This window comes from Gavia stellata, chromosome 23 (genome assembly GCF_030936135.1).
Source record: "Gavia stellata isolate bGavSte3 chromosome 23, bGavSte3.hap2, whole genome shotgun sequence".
NCBI lineage: Eukaryota > Metazoa > Chordata > Aves > Gaviiformes > Gaviidae > Gavia > Gavia stellata.
Window position 1 is genome coordinate 12,866,521 of NC_082616.1, and position 22,431 is coordinate 12,888,951.

The window sequence follows — 22,431 nt, forward strand, 5'->3', positions numbered from 1 at the left end:
ACTGAAACCAAAAATTCATTAAAATTGCATGTGCTAGCAATACAAATATTTGTATGAAAAATAGATTGTTTGTTTCTGAAGAGTTTTGTAGCCTGAATGGACAAGCTATTTTCACTGGGACTGTGTACATAAAATTCAAAATCAGCAGCAAGTAATAAGACACAGCAACCTATTTCCTGTTTTCTTTAGTGGGTAGGGGAGGGAAGAAGTTCCAAAATTTTTTGTGACCTTGGCTCAGCTCACACAAAGGACTGTTTTCTGCAGGACGATCCCTGTGTCAAGAGCAGTATTTTAAGGGGTAATCTCCATACAACTATTCTACAGCCAGGTAGTGGCAGAATAGAGTTCTAAATAGTCTGTTTTATTTTTTGTTACTTGACATATACAGACATTTGAAAAATGTCTGCAGCATTACAGAGTTCTGTTATTCTTGTATCCCAACAATTTTCATACCAAATCCACTCAGCTTGATTTCAAAGAAGCCAACTGTCACTGTCAGCCTTGTAAAACTCAACCCAGGATCTGAAAGTCAGTAATGTTTTTTTCTTTCTCATATATCATCACCCTATAATTAAAATTCTGTAGGTCAAATTATGCTCCCATTAACACCTGTGCAATCTTACTGTCTTTGGCAAGGTTGCACAGATGTAAGCGATTAACCCTGTAATTGGAACTTGGTCATCAATTCTTTTGCTGATGCATGGAAGGAATAGACTTGGCTCTGCTCTCTGAACTGTGGTGTCTCTGCAGTGTGGTCATGGGCAAAGAATTAGTGAAAATATGTTTCTGCAACTGAAACTGAGTGATTTATTTGTGTGCATAAAGGAAATGGACATATAGAGTTAAACACGGTCACCTGTTTCATAGCTTTTGAGTGCAGATGATCTGAAAAATAATTTTGAGCTGAAACTTCTTTAACTTTCGTTTTTGCTTTTTTTATATCTTACACAGCCGTGAAACTCACAAGATTGCAGTGTTTTACATTGCAGAAGGACAAGAGGACAAATGTTCAATACTGTCCAATGCAAGGGGAAGCCAGGCTTATGAAGATTTTGTTGCTGGACTGGGCTGGGAGGTAATAGTCATAAATTTAGGCAAGCTAGCATACTTGATCTGAAGACCTACGAAAATCAGTGTAAGCCAGTTAAAATAGGTAAATGGAAAACAAACTGCTTATATTAATTATGAAAAAAAGGTAAATTTTAATACACACTACTATTTAGCAGTACTTAAAAGATCACCTTTTTAGCAGAATTCTGTAAATCCACATGCTACTTCTGGATGAACGCATCCTTCCTGTTTCTGATGGACAGGTGGTGCTGCAGTGGACACTTCTGCTTTCTGCATCATTAAGAGCTATAGCATAATTTTACCTTAATTTTAGCTCCGTTTAGTGCTGCACGTGGTCAGACCACTTACCCACCCACACGACTGCTTTACAAAAGACAAAAATGTTTGGTTTTAGTTTGCATTGTTGAAATGGTGTGTCAGTAACATAAATGACATGAACATTTATGTTTTTTGGAAATACACAGTAACTGCGTTTCGTGTTTAAGGATTTAAGTGACGTAAGGCCTACAGGGAGAGGTAGCATCCTCAATTAGACTGATGCAGTTGGGAAAATAAACAAGCTTTTGGACACAGGTTTGTCTTCAGAGGGGCATTGCTTCTGAATAATCTTCTAGAATAATTTCTTCTAAGATTTTTCTTTTTGTACAAACTTCAATTCCTTTTGCAGTTTTTCTGATTGTTTATATTTTCTCACACTTTATAATTATTTCTCGCTGTGTATGCTTTGAGTGGGCTTGCTAAGCTGTGCATAGCCCTTAGAGCAGCTGTGCATGACAGAATGCTTTTGGTTCCTTGCCGTTGTTTGCTGGAAGGAAGGTGAAATAGCCATATAGATAATGACTCAGTACCTAGTTAAGAGATGTTTACTTTTAGTAAATGTCAAATACAGGAATGGGAACCAGAGAGATTTAATGCAAAGATCACGAACCCGTAGGGGAAGACTTCTCTTCGGGATGGCTACAGAATTCTAGAGTGGTAAATTCACCAAGTCTTGATATATAAATAAATACTGATAATTCATCAGTCTTTTCAAATTTCTAATTATGACTTTCAATCAGGTTGATCTTTCAACACACGGTGGGTTTATGGGCGGCCTGCAGCGCAATGGTAGCACAGGACAAACGGCACCCTATTATGCTACCTCTACCGTGGAAATCATTTTTCATGTGTCTACAAGAATGCCGTCAGATTCAGACGATTCACTGACCAAAAAGGTAAATAATTTGCTGTGTATTTCAAAATGGTGTCTGTAGTCTTCAAGTGCTTAAGTTAAAGTTTATACTGAAAACAGATTGTGCTAACTGGTCCTAACAGGTCATCTTTGCTGTGTCACATGCTGCTCTGCAGCTAGATTATCTGAATTAAATGGCATCTAAATTCTGGATTCTGAAACACAATTAACATTTCCATGGTAGCCTCAAATACCACCATTAGTAATAATATTAGCAATAATTTCATTTGTATGTTGTCTGCCTGCCAAAACTGTTGTAGTTTGGTAGAACAAAACAACCAAATGCAGCATAATAAAACCTTACAGATGAATCGTCCAGTGTGTAACAGAAAAGAAAAGAAGTGAAAGAGAAGTGACAAGCATAGTACCAAAAGCAGCCAGCTGATATTTAAAGCCATTATCCAGTTATTCACAATTCTGACAAGCAGACTCTGCTTCAAAGATGGCCAGAACCCAGCCCAGAATTTTGTTGGTGTCAGTACTTAATCATTTGTCTTCCCTAACAAGGAGTGATTTGAGATTATGGTGCTTGCCAACTGCTGCTTAGAGTCAAAGAAGATTTTAGGTGCATACCAAATCTTTGCCTTTTTAATTAGGATTGGCAACTTGTCCTACATAGGTTGTTAATGTGCGTTAATAATGCTACTACAGCCATCCACTCTACCATGTGATACTATTGTGCTCTGAAAATTATCTATAAATATGTCACTGGGTGATTGTATTTGTTGTCCAGTTAGTTTCAAAATAACATGTGCTTCTCATCAAAATAAAAAGGTGGAATTTCTGATTACCAGTCCTGAGAACTTGCCCAGCATTTAATAGTAAAGCTAGATCCTTCTTTTTATTGTGATATCTGGCATGAAAAAAAAAGGTCAACAAAATTACATGCTTCTCTTCATGTATGCAACTCATTATCTTTGTGTTAGTGGATTTATATGGCTATGGAAAAAAATTTAATCTGAGTACTTTAGGATAGAGAAGTAGGGCTGTGGTACATATTAAGAGGCTGTATAGTCTCTGTCACTTTACCAAAGTAGAACTATCTGTATTTTTATTGTTCCTGGCCAGTATTTATCTAGCTGCAAGTTAAAAACGCCAGTGATGAATGTTTTACAGTATCTCTAGGCAACGTATTCCTATGCTCTGCTTTTTGTACCATGAGAAAATTTCTTGTAGCATCTACCTTGCTTCAATTTAAGCCCATTTATTCTTTCCCTGTTCTACATGGATATGGAGAACAGATAATTTTGCAGCAGAATTATTCATGTTTGAGAACTGCTGCTATGTCTTTCCCAGTCTTATTTTTCCTACACAAATTGTGGTTGTTTAGTCTAATCTTCACTTCTAAGTCATAGCTCCTGGATTTTATGGAAGCATAGCAAAGGCGGTGAAATATGGTCTAGGTGTTGAGTAATACATCACCTGGGAGAGGAGAGAGCACAGTCTGACAGAGCTACCACAAGGGGAAAAATGGGTTTTAATTGCAAACAGTCTATTTTACTAATTCTTCTAATTTCCACCCACATTAGGGATTAACACAGACGTTGAGAGAGTCTGGTTAGTCTATTTAATTGTCTTCCCTATGTTTGCTTTAAGAGAATTTCTTCTTTGTGAGAAAGAAAAAGCAAAAGCATTTAGTAGTTGCCAGCCTCCAAGTCTTGAAGTGCTAGGAAACAAGGCCAGCTCCAGTACATATTATCCACAGAAAATACCGCAAAGTAATTGCTTTAAGACTTTAAAAAAACCCTTAAATCTGCTATAGGAATGGAACCCTGCAGGGATCAAACTGTGTATTCCTGTAAAGAAGGACAAAGCTCTGAGCAACCTAATGGACCTCAGGAGCTGGCCCCGCTGTAAGCGGTGGGTTGGACCAGATGACTTCCAGAGGTCTTTTTTAACGCATAATCTTCCATGCTTCTGTGCTTCTGCACAGAATAGTTTTGTTTAATTTGTCACAGCTCTTTTGTAAGCAAGTATGTATTTCTGTGCAAATTAGCATAGACTTCTTAACAGATTTTACAAAACTGCAGCTAAGAGCGGAGGCAAGATGCATTTCAGAAGCACTGTAAAATTCCTGGAAGATTGATAGTTCTCTAATTCTTTGAAAATGTTGGTGGATGAACTAGCCTGCATTTGAAACCAGTGTTTTGAGCATGTGTGTGTTCAAACCATTTCTAAAGACAATATTAAATATCCTGCAAGAACTCTTAGAACCCTAAAAGTGTCAATTTCTTGAAATTTCACTTGTGAGCCTTAGCTGTGGAGGCCATATACTGAAATACATAAAGGCAAGTACATTGATGCTTTAGCAACAAAATCGCTCAGTTCACAGAAGTCCTATGTTGATTTTGGCAGCCGTTGCATGTGCAGACCACAACTAGCATGTGTGCTTAAAAAGAAACAAGTGCCTGCTTGCAACATACTCTTCAACAAGAGGAAAATGTATTTATTTCCCCCTCCTGCCGACACTGTGCTTGTGACTTCTGCAATACCTGATTAACAGAGTCGTGATCAAATGCAGCATTGCTTCCGAGATCGTGGCAGCTCTCAAGATTATCACAAGGACTTTAATACTTCCACTTACTCACTGAACAGTTAGTGCATGCTGGGTTTAATTCCTCACCTCAGTTTATTGGGGCAATGTGTCCAGGTTAAAAAGATTATTTTATATTTATTACTTCTTTCTGTTAATGCTTATTTTTCATAGTGGTGTGTAAGAGAAAAGCAGATTACTATGTTGTCATTCAGTACCTGCTCCATTTTAACGTTTGCTGCAATAGAACTGTATATGGTGTTAGAGGACAGTATTATCAGGAGGAGAAAATTTTACTGTGTCGCCAATCAGGATGCAGTGAGGGTCACAACTTTTTTTCTTGCCTTCCCTCTGCTTCCATCAGATGGGGTTGCATGGATACTATCTGGGATCTAAGGTCTCCCTTCTTTCTGAAATCTTTGTCATGTCTGTGGTTTCTTCTCTGCTTATTTTGCCTACAGAGAGGCAAAAAGAATTCAATACCAGTCACTGTGCTTGGCTCACAAGCTCCGGAGCTGAACAGAAGGTCTTACCACCTGCTGGCCAAGGAAGTAGTACAGCAGGCCATAAATTCTGTGTGCTGGGGAATTAAGCAGATGCAGTAATTTTACTTAAATATGTTATTATGGTTCTTTATTTTTACTGAACACAAGAGGATAAATTCATTTCTGGTATAAATTCACAAGAATAAGTGCACTTCCACTTAGGATGATCTTGGCCCCTTATTTTTGTGTGGTACAGTTGTAATTTGCAGTTTGTATTCCTTTATTTGAAGTATATGCTGACATATTATATTGCTCATTTGGGGGGAAAAAAAAGGAAAGAATAAAACCTCTCCAGATAAGTCGTAGCCCTGAAAGAAATCTTTTTCTGGTGGAATAATCAAAATTCGGCTGATATCTTTTGCCGCTGTAGGGTTCAGCATCATTGGTTCTAAACTTCTTTTTATCTGGCTGTCTTGTGGCAAGAATGAAAATCAATCATAGTAACAGCATCCTACTGTCCCCTGTCTTGTTCTAGCTAAATTGTACCTAACAGTTTAAAAAAGAGCTGCAGAATTTTTAAGTGCTTTATTCCATCTTTTCCATTGTCATAGCAGAACTTTTTCAATTCAGAAATCTGGTTGCAACCCCATACTGAACTCTTGCTCCTTCGCTGCAGAAATTTGTTAGCTAGAGCTAGATTAGATTTTTAGCAGCTAATCTAACTGCTGTAGGGGTTTGCAAAGTGGGGACAGAGCTGTGCTATTGGATTTGTCCAATTCATTTGACTCCAGGACTATAATTGCACTTATGTCTTACAAGGCTTTTATAGCCTAGGGCTGGCGAGCAGCAGAAAAACAAATTGGCAGTGATACAGTAAGAGTGAAAGGGAATGAAAGGCACACATTATCAGTCTCCAGGCAGCACTGTTCTGGCAGGAAGTTTCTTGGTTAATTTACAAATAAAACTTAGATTTTAGGATGGGTACACTGTCAGCCAGACAATGGGGATGTCAGGCCCGACTGTTACTTAGCAAAAGTAGCAGCCATGCCTCCCCAAAAGCAGAAATTCTTCAGTCAAACAGACGACTCCTCTCCGGAGCCAGCTGGCTGTGTAATGCAATTAGCAGGGAAAGGGGGTCAGGCCATTAGGTGTGTACCGTGACCAGTGTCAGCGGCGGCGTGTTGCCTGGCAGGCAGCGTGCAGCCCAGCCGAAGCGGGGAGCCTTGAAAACTATTTGCTCAAGCGAAGGGGAGCGATGGTGCTCGGCGAGCCTCCCAGCGCAGAGGCTGGCTGCACGGCTTCTGGAGCTGCCGGCTGCGCTCTGACACCCAGATTAGGGCTGAGGAAATGCAGACCAGATATGATTAACAACGGTGTGACGCACGTCAGAAGCTATACATTGACCCAGCTTCCCGGCATTGAATGCTCAACATAGCTGAGACATCAAGCCGTGTGCAGCTGAGAATGTATATATTTTGTTCGTGTTAGCGAAACTGCTTTTATGTGCAGACTAAAAATTCATGCACTGTCAGCTCACTCGGGGAGGAGAAGCAATTGCAATTTCAAGAGCTGCCTTCCCTGAACATTTGTAGAGAGATCGTTCAAGTCAGCAATAAGCCTAAAAAAATCTTACTACTTGTGGTTGAGCTGTTCTGTTGTTTGTTTTTGCTTTTTAATATATATCTTATTTCCTGGCTGCTTTGGGATTTTTTAATGGTTTTTTTTTTTTCTTTTTTCCCCCACTCCTAAACTGCATGGAGAGCATAGCACGGGACTGTGCCTCCAAACGCATCATCTGTGTTGCTTTGGACTTTTAAGCAAAACCTGCTTATGTCTTTCAGGGTACAGAGTCTATCCCACAGCTTACATTTTGAATGAGCAATACAGGAAAATAGCAGCTGGTTTGTTGTCACTGATAAGATTATAATAATGTCTTTTATCAGTGAAATCTTTCAAGAACAAATATTTTTTATTAACACCGATTTTGTATTTGTAACATTAAACCTTATAAATGCGATGATTAAGGATGTATGACTTAAACAACGACAGTAACTCAAGCTTTAAAATTAGTTACTAGCATGCAGTGAGGATTGTAGCAAAGGTAGTAATTTATTATCACACAACATTTGCAAGATTTTGAGTTCATAGCCATCACTTCCTGTCTCAAACAAGCACAGCAAGCCTTGGCTGATCTAACTTCTCCCTGTTTACTGAATTTTGTTCTCCTGGATGCGATATAGGTACAAAGTGTTTTGGGAATCTTCAGTATGAAAAGTATTTATTATTATCAGAGTAGTTCCTTGTGATTTAAAAAGGGGCTCTTAAGCAGTATTTGGACATATTTTGATTACTGTTTTTATAGCAGTATATGCTATTTATCACTCCAAAAGCAATAGGAGGCAAGGAAGTACAGAGCCTTTTCTTCACGGTTTGTTTTTGTAGACAGAAGAGCTACGTTCAGTTTGTGAATTGCCCTGTGCAACTGGACAATTGCATCACCTTACAGAATTCTGTTTCCATATTTATTTGTTGGGCTTTTTAAAGTAGAGGTTGCTAAATACTGCCGTTGTGGGCTTTCTCTGTGTTGCACAGCTAGTGCCAGAACTCACTCTAGTATCAGGATGCATTGGGTTCAGCCTGATAAATTGTGGGCACTGCTTACAAATACATCGCTGTTGGGCTGTTCTGAATACAGCTGGTGTGAGCTGGGTCCTTCCTTCGCTCAGCTTTCATAGAAAATTACAGCTCAGCTTCGGCTGTGTGCGGAATAGCCTTGCCAAACACTTAGATCCTCAGTATGTATAACCTGTTGTGCACAAAGTCTTGTAGCCAGACAGATTTTTGGGTTTTTAGGACTAAACTTTACATCTTGCTTTTAATCACTTTTAAGGTGACCCATCTGCACCTGTTCACAGAAAGTGAAATCAGGATTTTGTTGTACATGTAAATTACTGCTTAGTTTTGAATGTATCAGTCTGCACTGTGATATTATCAACATAAGTATTTTCTTGGATGATGCTTTATTTTTACTGAGCAATTAAGAAAATATAAGAGAATGCACAGAAATCAGGATGACCATAAGAACAGTAATTTGTACTGATTTTTGTACATGTAAGAAGCTCTAGTAATAGTATTGTTGATGTTTCCATGTTTTTATAAGATACAAATGGTTTGTATTTTCTTCAAACAGAACTAAAAATGTCTTTTATTCATAGGTGTAAATAAAATACAACTCTATCTTCTGTTTCATTTGAAATAAAGCGAAAATCTAAGTCACTCTATGAACTTAGCTTTATTTTACTCTGCTAGAGTATAAACTGCAAGCAAAATTCATAGTTTTAACTTTTTGATTCTCCTAATGTATTATAGGTTTTGCCATGTTTCTCTTAAAACTACAGTACAGTTTGCCACCCAATGTGTAGGAGTGAAAGTCTTTACTTTTAAAGGCACTACCTGGTTCTGAAGAGGGAAAATTCAGTGGTACAATATAGGCTGATACAAGGCGTGTTGAGATTACTTAGTTGTTATTTACCAATGAAAATCACTACCCTTTTTTGCTTTTTCTTTTTTTCCCTCGCACAGACACAGTGAAGAAGGCAGAGCAACGTTTTTGCTTCTTTGTTAGGTCTATTGTGCACATTGTTGCAGGGGCTAGCACCAAATTGGGGGGGGGTGTGGTGTGTGTCTTTTAAGCTTTAAGTGGGACTTAAATTCTCTTTATGCTTTGGGCTGGCATTCTACGTGTGGATTAAATTTTAACTTTAAAGCTTACAGTTGAAACTATTGTGTGTAGCGTGTACATGATTGCCAAACACTTTTTGCCATCTGTTAGATCACCTCCAGTTCCTTCAATAACAAAGCAAACACACAGGCTTTCAGATGCATTTTGTATATGTCACATTTAAATGTTATCCGTATTTTATGCAACTCTGCTCCAAATAAAAAGGTAACTCCCACAGTATTTCCCATTCTTCTCTAATTCACATTGCCCAGATATTTTGCTTACATTTTCAAACAAAAGTCCTCTCCAGACAGAGTCAGCAAGGAGGTATTTGTGATATAACAAATGCAGTAATAGTGGTTCGTGATGGAAAGTCTCTTGACATCCTGAGTCAAGGCATTTCATATTTCTGTGACAGCTAACTTATTTTAGCTGGGATACGATGTTCTGTTGGTTAATGTTTTGCTCCAGTAATTCAGATTTCCATCTTAAATTATTGTAGGTAATGTACATTTACATATCGTGCTAATGGCTAGTTTGATAATTACTTAATTAAGCCATCAGACAACAATGCGTTCTGAATGAAGCAAATTATTTAGCTGATCTTTTCATGAGCAACTGGAGAAAAACAATATTTTAACTTTTTCTGTAATGAAATATTTCTACTATTGAGCATTGTAATTCAATTTGTAAGCCATGACCCCTCATAAACTGTTGTTATCACTCTGATTAATAAAGAGCCAATTTGCCGTTGCAGCTTCGTCACTTGGGAAATGATGAGGTTCACATCGTCTGGTCTGAACACACCAGGAACTACCGCAGAGGCATTATACCAACAGATTTTGGAGATGTTTTAATTGTTATTTATCCAATGAAGAATCACATGTTTTTCATAGAGATAATGAAGAAACCGGAGGTATGTTTTGACTTCGTATGTGTTATGCAAGTGACCAACAGTTTTGTTGCTTAAATAAAGCTCAGTGTTTTAGAGTTTGGGTTTTTTTTTCCCAGCAAATACAAAATAGTCTGTCCATCTCAGTTTAAAAGTATGCTGAGCAATGAGCCTTTATTTTAAAACTAGAATTACTAATAGCGATCAAAATGGCTACTAATTAATTTTATATTCATGCTTAGCGCTTAAAGAAATATTTCAGAATTCTCAACCCATAGGAGTTATTGTACAAAGAATAATGTTTGATATAATTGTAAATTTCCAGTGTGAGGCAATAAAAGCAAAATTAATAAAGATTTAAGTTCCTCATTTGCTATTAATTCACCCCATACAGCTTGGTTACTGTTGTACATATGGCACTGTGCATAACCTCACATGTTTTTGAGACAGTCATCATAATCTGACTCAATGGGATGATGTAGGCATTGGAAATTCTTACATCAAACAAAGTATTTGTGTTTTAGTATTTTCTGTTTAAATCATTGTTATGCAACCATGGTTTAGACATTTTTTGGAAATAATGGATTTTTTCTTTGCAAAATGTCAGGTGTGTGTTTATGTACATCTGTACACATGTATAAAAAAGGTACTTTTATAAATGCTTGTCTGGTACAATATGGATGCAAAAATGTATATTAAATATACTTTGTGAATGAAAGTAATCAGTGTGACAAATACCATTTCCCTTATATGAGGGACGATATTTGTCCAAGAGAATAACCAGCTGTGGAAAAATGCATACATCAGATGACATATTTACAAGCTATATACAATATTTTTTAGGTTGTGAATGACAGACCTATTATATATTAACAACCAGTGGTTTGCCAGTAGACATTTCAAACTTGAAAATTTTTTATAAATTGAAATAGTGGGGTGTTTTTCCTACACTTGATTTTGAGCTCTGCAGTTTACTTCTTGGCAATTTTAGCTCTTAATGTTCCATCAGGAAAATCAGAATTCAGTGTTACGAACATACTTGAAAATTCTATGAACCAATCGAGAAAAGCTATGTCATCTTACATATTAGTCAAAAATACCCAACGGGCAGAAAGAATAATAGCTAACTGGAAATTTAGTGTTATCCCTACATTTAAAGTACAAACCATTACAATGTAATAAAATTAATCCAGACATTTCCAGGGCAAGTGTGGCTGACCTTTTGTTCACCAGCTACTGACCTCAGGGTGAATGAAAGAGGCTTGCAGAGAGAAATGTCTGTTGTTTGGCTTCAGTCCCTGGTATTTAAATTGCATTCCCTAATCAAATGAAAAGGCTGTCCTCTCTATCAGGTTACAGAATCCATGGCAACATTTGGCCTTTTATATACATAATGTTAGCCTTTTTGTTTGCATCTAAGTAGAGACACCTGGAGCAATGTTAACATTAACCGATTTAGCATTAATAGCTTCATTATATAAGAATTTCTGATCAGATAGCTGTTACTTTTGTTATATTGCTTCAGCTTGTATTGTTTTCATTTTTTATCTCCCTGCTTGGCAACCGGGCAATGATTTGCAAATTTTTTTTGTCTTGATTAATTAAGCAATATAATTATCAGGAACCGTGATGCAGTCTTTGCTCAACAAAGCTTCTGAGAGAAGACAATAGTAAGTCTGTTAGTGTGAATGCATTCCACGCGTCACAGATGCATGAGGATATTCTGAACAATGAGACGAAAAGCTGCCTGCAAAAGAGGACAAAGAATGCCAGGCAGACTCTACACACTGCACATACCGCCAGGGACATACTGCTGGTTCCCTGGGACACAGATGCCTCGTTAGATTGCAGCTAGTCATCAGAGATTAATTCTCAGCCATTTGGTACAATAATTTACCCATTCCCCACTCTTTTAACTAGTGCTGCTTGCTATAGAGGGGAAGTCTTTGTGCTCAAAAGGTTTATTTAACCTTGCCTACTTTTACTGCATGCAACAGAAATAATTATTTTTTTTCTTGGAAATTGTAACGAAGCAGGTGTTTGCAATGGGCTTGAATATTAATTTTTGTTTCATGAATAACTTGCATTGACATTCGGAGTACTCAAGGAAGGGGATATTTCCCTTTACTCTTTTTTTTTATTCCTGTCAAAGCATAATATATTTTTTGTAACCATTCAAAACACTGTTTTCCTCAAACGGATATTTAATACCAACTTACAGAAAAGTACTGAGAAGGGAGCATGTCTCTATGCATTCAGTTGGTCTCCCCCCTCAAGCTCCTTGTTAAGGCAGAGTGCGCAGAGCGCCCTATACAGATGGAAGCTGACGATATGTGAGTTCCATTGACTTTAATGACCCTCGGTGTGGCTGGTAGATCTGCTCGGGAATTAATAATTCCAAGCTTTGTGTCCACATGGGCGTATGGTCCGGTTGCATGCTCCTCGTATCGCAGCAGGCTCTGCGGACCCCGAGCCTTCCAGGGAGCAGCGAGGCCTGCTGGCTCTGCTGCTGCTGTAAGGCAGGGCAGCGACGCCTTTGCAGGTCTCCAGAGGGTTAGCCCCGCACGTTGAAAAGCTATGAACCTATTTGGGGAAATACTGCTCTTGGTTCTGGTTTCATGTGGATTACGCTTGCTTTTCTTTGGTAACGTAAAATCAGTTGCTCTCATACAAAGTCACTTCCATCCTTTGCATTATTTTCTTTTTCCATCTGCCAGTGTATGCCAACTTTGGGTTGTGAAAAATGAGTACTTTTTGACAAAACATGTGCCAAGGACACAGTTCTTGAAATAATCTGTTTATATAATAAAATAATTAAATAATTATTTGAAACGTGCTTCAAAAAAGCATGTTCCCCAATTTCATGAAAGTCATGCTGAATAGCACCCACTGCACTCTTATCTCTATACTGTGGGGACAGAGTTCAGGGATGCTAAGGAAAGCTTTCAGGTTTTAGGGTTCAGCCTACTTCTGTGTTTAAAAGAAATTTTATAGTACAGAAAAGTATGATTTATTGGAGGATGACTATTAAGCTTTCAGAGAAAACAATTATTGAACTTCTTGTTTTAAAATGTCAGACAGATTGGAGATATTTTTGATAAATTTGCTGGAGTGTGCCCACTGAAAGATTTTTCTAAATGTATTTATATGCACACATATATAAGGTGTATAAAATATACACACCTTGTTTATATTTTAAGTATATAAATTCTGTAATACTGTGTTAAGAAAATCTACCACACTCCCTAGACTCCAAGTGGTTTTGAAACAGTGCAACAAAGTCCTGTAAGCAAAAATTGCTTGTCAAAAAGCCTGACAATAAATTTCCCTGTATAGTAGCGTATGTAATGCTAATCTGACTTCACATATCTGGTATTTGTATGTTGGTATAATTTTAATACTAGTATATACTTAAACTCCTTATTTGTACTTACATAAAAATATAGTTTTACTTTTTTTTCTCCTTTTGTCAATACTTGTAAAAAGAGTATGTGTTAAAAATTTCACTTACAAATGTTATTGCTTAAAGAGGAAAAACTTCATGCTCTAGATCATTATCACTGTGGTGGCATAGATTTTCTTCCTGTTACCTTTCTTTCCAATTGCCTAGATAGTAACGTTAGCATTAAAAAAAAAAAAAAAAGCAAAACCACTATGGAAACGTTTTACACTAATCTATTTTGGGGGGGCGGGTAATTATTTTAAGTAAAGGAATGACAAAATAACTGTGTGAAAAGACAGCTGTCATTTGCAGATGTTATATTAAAACCAAATTTCTTCTGTAATTCATTGCCACTTCTAATTAGAGGAATTCCCTAGATGCAGGGGATTTATATTATTCCCTTTGTCCATTTATTGAATGACTGTCACAGTCACCCACAAGCGGTTGCAGAAGAATAATAGAGAGTATTTATTTATGTGATAAGCCTCTGTACAGATGGAAAAAATCCATAGCTTAAATATTGATAATTGCCGCTAGCTTCTCTTTAGGGCTTTGGTTGTTTGTTTTTTTGGGTTTGGGTTTTTTTTTTAATTTTGAGTTTGTGAAAGGGAAATTAGTTTGACTATTTGTAAATACTAAAATTTGTAGTATATTTACACATTAAAATTTTCTGGGTTTGACATGGCAAAGTCTGTTATGCCTATGCAATTCTGGCCATTTTTCTCTTTTATAAAGTGTCTCTTTTACCTAATGTAGCCTTTATCTGAAGAGCCATATGTCACCAAATGACATTATATGGTGGTTTCCTCTGGAGGTAACCCTGAAGGAACAGCTTTTTAACACCTTGACATGCTATGCTGGAATAGACCTGTTTGTGCCTGTCCCAGCTGTGTTTACGGGGACTGCCTCTGAGAGGTGGTAGTTTTCCGCCATCTCCTCTGCTTCCCACAGACCTTGTTATCTTGGATCAGCTCAATTGTTTTTTTCCTTCAGTGAAGTCCATGGAAAGAGTTTACAGAGGATGATCTGAAACAAATACTTTGCAAAAACTCCTCCCAGTGTCGGATTCAGCCAATGAATTAGGGTCTTCTGATGGGATGCAAGATGGAAAACATCTCTTAATATCTACTCAGAATGGAATATTGATTTCAAATTCATAGATGAATTTTGTTCATATGCATAACAAGCTCATGCTTACCCAGTTGAATATTCTGTGAAATGTGCATATACATGTAAAGTATACTGATGTCAATTATGGAAGATTTTAAAACTTAAAAAATTAGGAGATTAATATCACACTGGAAGTTTCAGTGTGGAAAACAATATGGCCATACCATTTTATGGCAAAATAACGTACTGGTCGTCTATAGTGGGTCTTGATGCTTATTATTCCAAACATCAATATAAAATGCAAGATACAGTATGTTGTGCTAGCCAGGGTACCACCTGACCGGCAGTGCTGACCTGGCTGGTAATGGCCCTGTGGCTACAGCCCTTGGAGGTGGTTCGTTTCGGTGTCGTGCTGCTGTGCTTGGAGGAGTCTCTGTGACATGATCTAGAGAGGAGACCTAGAGCAAGCTAATGCTTGTAATGTAACTGAGTAACTTCCCTGTCTAGAGTGGGGGGCAGTGTGAAACTTGCCTCCTCTTGCCTCCCTGGCGCCTTTCTCAAGCAGCAGATGCCTTGCTGTGAAAACCCCCTGGGAGTCGGGCATGTTGTTTCTGCTTGTAATTTTGGAAGTTGCTCCCGTGCTCTACACTAACCTTTCAACTTCTGTTGGCTCAGCTTTACATGCATTGTTTTTATTTTGGGGTCCACAGGTGCCATTTTTCGGTCCTCTCTTCGATGGAGCAATTGTGACTGCAAAGCTGCTGCCAAACCTCATATGTGCCACGTGCATCAATGCCAGCAGAGCCGTCAAGTCACTCATCCCGCTCTACCAGAGCTTGTATCCTTTCCTCCTGCTGGGGCAAGGCTCCCCTTGGTAGGGTTCTTACTTCTGAATGTTATTCTGCGGAGAGGTAAGCTTTAGTAAAAATCCTTCCCATTTGATTTTATTGGAAAAGTCAAAGCTTTCTTCGCGTTAAGCTCAATGTTTTCAGTCGTTCACGCCCAGTTGCCATCCAGTGTTTTAAAAATAAGATCATAAGGTCACAAGAGTGTTCACACCAGCAACTTCAGACAGTCTTGCTGGTGGTGGACTTGGACTTAACATTGATGCTTTGAATTGTAAGTAATGACAGTACTCAATTTTCTTTCATGCTAATAGAAGTTATCTACAGTGTATATTAGGCTAATACACAGAGCTCAGTTGTATTATCTTATTCAAAAAAGTAGTCCAATTGGCTTTACCTGGACTTACTACATTAATAAGACAGATGGGATTCGGCCTCAGATACAGATGTTTCAGTTCCCGAATTCCAGTTTTATTCCAGCCATGTCCGTGTTAGGGCATTTTCAGAACTTTTTCCAACAGCTGCTGGAAGATGACTAGAAGGTATGCTTCTCTGTTACAGGAATTGTAGCATAGACTTTTATTCTTCTGTGATATACAGACTAATAGCGTTATTACTGGTTTTCACTCATAAAGCCATAATTATGCTAGAAACATTTTATAGCTTGTTTTGTTAATCATATGACTTATCTCAGGACCAACACTCACTGCACTTCGTTTTCTTTGGGGAGCTTTTGATGTGAGTATTTTTCTAACCATAGGACTTTAAGGAAGAGTTTGTAAATTAAATGTTTTGGTCTTTGAAACAACATTGATTAATTAGTTTGAGACACGTTTTTAAAACACAAAATATCCTCAAAATACTGTGCTTTTTTTTTAAAAAAGGCTAAATTTTATCCAGTATATTTTGCAAAAGTTGTCAGAAATTAAAAGTAGCATTGTGTACTCGTTTTAAAACAAAGACAATTGGTGGTTGTTGTGTAAGCAGTTGAATGCAATACCTCAGCTGCAAAACCGTGGCAGTACCTAACAGATGATTCAAAACTTGCCAAGTTTTCCACTTTTGTTTGATGAGAGAAATCTAGCTAATTACTAAAATTCTTCTATGCAGAATTTAGCTTAATCCATCTGCTTCTATAGTCCATGTATAATAATAAGAGGGTAGTGTAGTAAAATTAACATAAGTAACAGCGGTTACAAGAATGGAGAGATCCTGTTGCCTCTTACGGCTATCCCAGCACCTCACTCCTGGTCGGAGTCCTATGATTCCTGATCCTGCTCATCTTTTGGCTTTAAACATTTTGTGAGTGAACAGCACTCACCAGCCTGCTGTGCTCCTGCTTTCCAATAGGGTCTCTCTCTGGGTCCTTCCTTGTCCCCAGGGAAACATGAGCAGCACAAATATGATAGCACATGCCACTTCTCAACATATGTTTGAGGTCTAGCTGAAACAGCATCTGTCCCCGGATTCTTTTCTTCCTTTTTTGTGCCTGCTTTTGCACCAACGATATCTGCAGTGATTCAACTGCCACTTGTCTGTTTGATAAATGAAAGTGGTTTGAGAAACTTCTGAAACTGGACAAAGATCATGTGGTAGGAAGATCCCATCAGGATGACACTGGAGTGGGAGAGAAAGCTATCCACAACTCTTACTAGAGATAATGAAACACTTTTTTCTTACAGCAAAGGTTAACAATAACTGCTCCCTGTAAGCACAAAGATATACTAAAATTTTTAGTGAGCCAGGAATTGGAATGTAAATGTATAGATGAGGAAAGGTGGCGTTTGAACCTGACCAATGCAGTAACACTGCTTTGTAGCTCCCAAAGGGTGCTCGCACAGTGAATGACTTCACTCTGGTGTTTGCTTTGCTAACTGCTACGAGGAGAATGGGGGAAAGCAGACCCAGCAATTTAAACAGAAGATGAAACTGAAGTTTAGTAACTTTGTCAGACTGGAGATGAAGATAACTCAAAGGTGAAATAACTCAAAAAATTTCAATAGAAGGGAGAAATAAAAAGCCATAATCCTGGAAAAAGTAACGGATGATGTTTGACAGCACATTAGACATAAACTTGCAGTTTGGGTGAGTGCAGAAAAGCCTGTGTAAGGCAGAGCTGAGGAGTGGTCTGCCACTTCTGTTTGTCACACGGGTCATGTTGAAAGGCAGCATGCATAATAAGGGTTAGTAGCTAAAAATTTTCTTGATTCAAGTGTGGTTAGAACTTGATTGACCGCTTTTTCTGGCGTAAATGGTTCAATGGCAGTAAGATGTTGAGTCTCGTGTTGGAGCAGCGGCAGCGTGTGAAATACCTGCTGCGACCAGGCTCCAGCCGGAGCAGAGCCCTGACCTCGCTCCTGCCTTGCGAGGTGCAAGGGGAATGAGCTGGTCGTGGTGCCTGCGGGAAGCGCTGCCTGTGCGGGGTCGCGTGCCAGGGAGCTGGGGCAGCATCTTGCCAGTAGTGACAGCTGAAGTCACTTGTTGGAAAGTCTGTAAACTCTGGTTACAGCTGCACTTGTCAGGGGCTTTAAGGGAAGTGTAATCAGCCACAGAGATTAATTTGCATCTCAATTAGGAAAGAGTCAGGAGGAAGCATAGGGTCTGTTGCTGGAAGGTTGTGGAAGAAATCTCATCAGGCACAAAAGGCTCCCAAGTCTCCGTGCTCCAGCGAGTGGAGGACAATATCCGAGTCTGGTTTCCATGGGGACCAGGACCGCAGAGCCACGGGAGAATCTCGCTGTGCGCTGTAATCGCTTGGTCATGATGACACAAATTCCACTGTCGTACCCAAATACATTTTTCTGTTGGAAATCTCTTTGAAAATGAGGAAGGTAACTATGGCAGACCACATCAGATTTTATTTTTAAATCTATTTTTTATGTTTATGTAACTGTTTCTGTTTTATGGAATGCATTAGGGCGAGAGAAATATTCATTAGAAGATAATTAACTGTATTTAAACTTTAGTTTAAAGCCATTCTGGCTAAAAGTTCTTTGTGTACATCAAACGGCATGCAATGGCATTACACAGGAGCAAAAACAGGGTAGTTAACGCATAGCTCAGTTCTCTTTTGAATGGTTAAAGCTCAGTTGTTTCTGTAGCTGCTGCAATGTTTACATGGTCATGGATGATTATACATTAGTATATGTTCAAAATAACCATTTTTTCAGGAGTGCATTCATTCTTGGTGCAATGAAGCATTGAGAGTGAGCGGCTGCAGACCATGCTAATTGGTGCTCTCACCATCCTTAAGTAACTGTTGAGTGCGAGGTAATGTGTTTCAGCAGCCTCACCAGTCTGCTTTTTCAGGCAATAATTTTTGTTTTAAATATGCCTGTGTATTTTATGGAAATCATAAACAATAATGTGCCTTAAATTATATAAGAACCAAGAAGAATAATATTTAAACTTACTAAAATTGTTGTATAAAGTAGTATACATTTATGCAAGTTTTTGAGAGCATTAAAGCCACCTTTTTATGTGCTGGGGAAAGGAAGGAACAACTAATATCACAGGCGAATAATTAGGTATCAAAACTAAAGCTCCTCTTAATTAAGCCCAGTTAAAGCAGAGGTTGCTAACTATCAGTATTTAAGAGTAATGCGAGTCTATAAGCAGGATGCTTTGAGATGAGAGCAGGGATGAAGAACAGTGCATTTGTAATTTGGTGCTTTGGTGCACTGCTTTGGTAATTGTAATTGAGTTGAGCAGGACCCCCTAAGCAAGGGTCTGTTCTAGTTCCAGTAATATTGAATATTTTAAAAAATGGTAGGGGTGGTGATACAAAACTGCATCTTTGTGCTCTCTTCCAGCTTATATTCAATTAGTTGTATGCTGGAAAGGACTTCTGAACACAGATAAATATGGGGCGGGGGGGTTCAGAAAACAGGGTTTGTATTTAAGTCTTTATTATGGGTCTGATTTACAGCTGCTTTTTAAGCTGACAGTTTTTAAGCTCAGGTGCTAGTAAACCTCCAAATATGAAAATGTAACTAAGCCTGCAGGTGCCAGGCGCTTTGGTTGGTCCATAATTTAAATGTTGGTCTCCAAAAAGGCTTTGGGATTTGGGGAAAGTGATGTCTGAGCAAAAAGCTCCCCGTAGAATGCATAGGGAAATGCAATTTTGTCTGCCCACAATACAGATAGTCTTTCAAAATGGAGTAATTTCCTTGCTCCTTGAATTAAATTGTTCTTATTTAGAGATTTGTAAGTTGGTGTCAGGTTTTACTTACGAAATTTCATAACAAGGATGCTTATTCTTTCCCATCTCACATGTTTCATAATAACAATAGAGGTAAACATCCTGGATTCTTTTATCTTCTATCATCATCTTTTTTAAAAAAAATAAAGTGTAGTACAAAATTATCTTCGCAATTAAGACAGGCGTTCTTTAAATTGCATTGGCTGAAAGATTGTACCAGGTGTGGTCTGTTTTAGAAAAACGTCTAAGTGTAAGGTGGAGCAAGGCTTTTTGAGCCTTTTCGCCTGCTTCTTAGCTGGAAAGGAAAGCTTCTCAAGAGTTTGAGAAGTGGCCACAGTGGTGAAGAGGAAACTTTGGTGAATTGCTGTCATGATCTGTGAAGTTTGTGAAGTGGCCCCATGTACCTGAATGTAAATGTTTCCACTCTTCTACTGAAAAAAGCTTCATTTTAATTGAAAAATTATTTTTATGTTATTTGTAGTATCTTACCACTTTTTTTTTTCTCCGCCGCTGCAAAAAACTTTCATACTTCAAGTCCTGCCTGGTCTCACTGACTGAATTTGAAGAAAAGTAGGAGAGATTCTGACATGTCTGAAATGTTACACTAGCTTTGACCAGCTTTTTGTAAGCAACCTACTGGAGGGTGTAAAATATCCCTATGTGCAAGCACCATTTGTCGTCTTTCCTGTGTTCTTCGTTGATTTCTCGTAGTCTTTGAATTAGTTTCTTAGCAATTTAAGCTACATGTATCTTCCTGTGAATGAGTAAATAGGAAGTTAGTTCCTGTTGCGGTTTATTGAGAATTAACATGTTTATTATAAAATCATCTTTTTAAGCAATCTCACTTTCAGGATAAATTGGCTTGTTCTTATTCTGTCCTGCATATTTTTCATACTTTTCTACAGCATGTTGATGAGAGGACAGTGCTGCGATTACTCTACAGGGGAAGAAGAAATAACTGATGGGGTGGGCATGCAGAGTCGTGTCTGTCAGCCACTATTTTTGCCGTCAAAACTGTCCATTTCGGGTAGCTGCTGTGCATCTTGGAGATGTAATCCTAACAAATCTCTAATTTAAGCTGTACTGCTTCTGCCTTTTTCATTAATATAAATAGAATTATATAAGGGCTGACCTAAATATTCTCAGTCTGGTAAGAAGAAAAAAAATTACCACAGTGGCAGGTTGTGGTATTGTTTCCAAAGTTGTTTGGGTTATTTGTTGTTCATTCAAAGAGAAAACCTGAAAGTAAGAGAGTTGTAAATTCTTCTTAAGTTTATCATGGATGTTCGTAGTACTTTGCTGCAATGTAATGCATCTGCGCATTAGATGCTGAAGGTGTCCATGCATTAGAACAAACAAGAAAGAGCACAATGAGGATGCATACGCTTTACATAATATCTGAGCACTGGATGTCACCATTTCCCTGCTTACGATTTGCAATCCTGTTTGTGGGCCAGAAGAAAACACAGCCCTTACTTTGGAGAAGTAATCTGATACATGAGCAACGGTTAAAGTTTTATCCACTGTAATGAATATGGTATGCCTACTTAACTATACCAAACAAGTAGTTCATTAGGATATAATCAAAAGACCATCTAAATACACAATGAAGAAATATATCCATAACTTTAATTCATTATATTGTATCCAGATATTAACACATCTACTATATATTAGTATGTCATGTCGGGAATCAAGAAGATTAAGCAAAGAACATCAACTTTGAATTCTGAATTAATTCCTTTTGTTGGTTTAAGCCAATTTCTGATTAACTTAATGTAGAGCGACTGATCTGCTTACCTGCTTTGTCAGAGACTAAAAAAGAAAGATATTTGCTATGATGGACTTAATTGTGTGAATGGCTGTCATGTATTTTGTAGCTGCACGTAACGTCAGATGCCTGAAAACGCATTTTGCGTACCTTTCAAAATGTGCTTTGTTGAGCTTGCATTTAGAACTCTGCTTTGATTATAAAGAGTTGTTTGATCGCACCGTGAAAATAAAATAGAAAGCCTATTACTCTTTTTAGAGAAGGGTTCACAATTTGTTCCCTTTATTTCATCCAAAGAAGTTATGCCCTCAAGCTATGTAGATGCTGTTAGAAATTACTATGAAATTCTAAAGCATGTGTCACAGGAGCTGTGACAATTTATATGACATGGCATCTGACAGTTTTCTGCCGAAGTGATTGGTTCTGGCTCGCAGGAGTGTCTGTCTGTAGTCAGTCCTCTGCTGCTTTGTCTGCAGAGAGCAGCAGGTTTAACTTGCTGTCCTTCGCTTTTCTGGCGGTTGCTGTAACCAGCCCTCGCATGAGGGTTTCAGTTTCAGACAGAAGTATTTTGTCCCGCTGCAGCAGTCTCTGAGGGATGCTGATGAACGCGGCGGTGGCTGTTCGGGGTGGTGTAAAGCAGCACTGACCTTCATTCTGCAGTGCAGCTCCCCGCTGGAGCAGATCGATGGCGGGCTGTCTGTCTCTGCGGCTGTCTTCCCTCCTCGCAGCGAGAACCTTCTCCAGGCAGCGATCGATGCCTCTAATCTGCTCCAGCCTGTAATAAGTCATGCGAGGCAAAGCTTTTAGGTGGCATTACATGGGATTGTGGAGGCGGCTCTTCAGCTCTTATTCATAGTGCTCTTCATAGACTTGCAGAGAAATCTACTGCATCCCGCTTGTGAATATATAAAGAGTATATAATGCTCCTGTGGATTTAAACTTCACATGCTGCTGGATGTACGGACGCAATGGTTTCAAATTTCTGCATTTTTGTGCACGCATCTGTACATACCTGTCCATGTTCATAGTCCCTTTTTAGACACACGTTTTGTATATGCATTACTGTGAACTGCTGGTGAGCTTCACCGTTTTACAGAAGGCAGGGGAGGCAGCAGTGAAGTTTGCATGT

General features: G+C 38.5%; 1 protein-coding gene across 1 annotated transcript in view; it reads left to right on the forward strand.

Annotated features, from left to right (window-relative positions):
• RALGAPA2 (Ral GTPase activating protein catalytic subunit alpha 2) overlaps nt 1-22,431 on the forward strand; it is a 132,924-nt gene that overhangs the window by 68,459 nt on the left and 42,034 nt on the right. The window contains exons 34-37 of the mRNA XM_059828587.1: nt 952-1,075; nt 2,130-2,285; nt 9,799-9,957; nt 15,196-15,323. Of these exons, the coding sequence (XP_059684570.1) occupies nt 952-1,075; nt 2,130-2,285; nt 9,799-9,957; nt 15,196-15,323 (567 nt within the window). The remainder of the gene's footprint in view (nt 1-951; nt 1,076-2,129; nt 2,286-9,798; nt 9,958-15,195; nt 15,324-22,431) is intronic.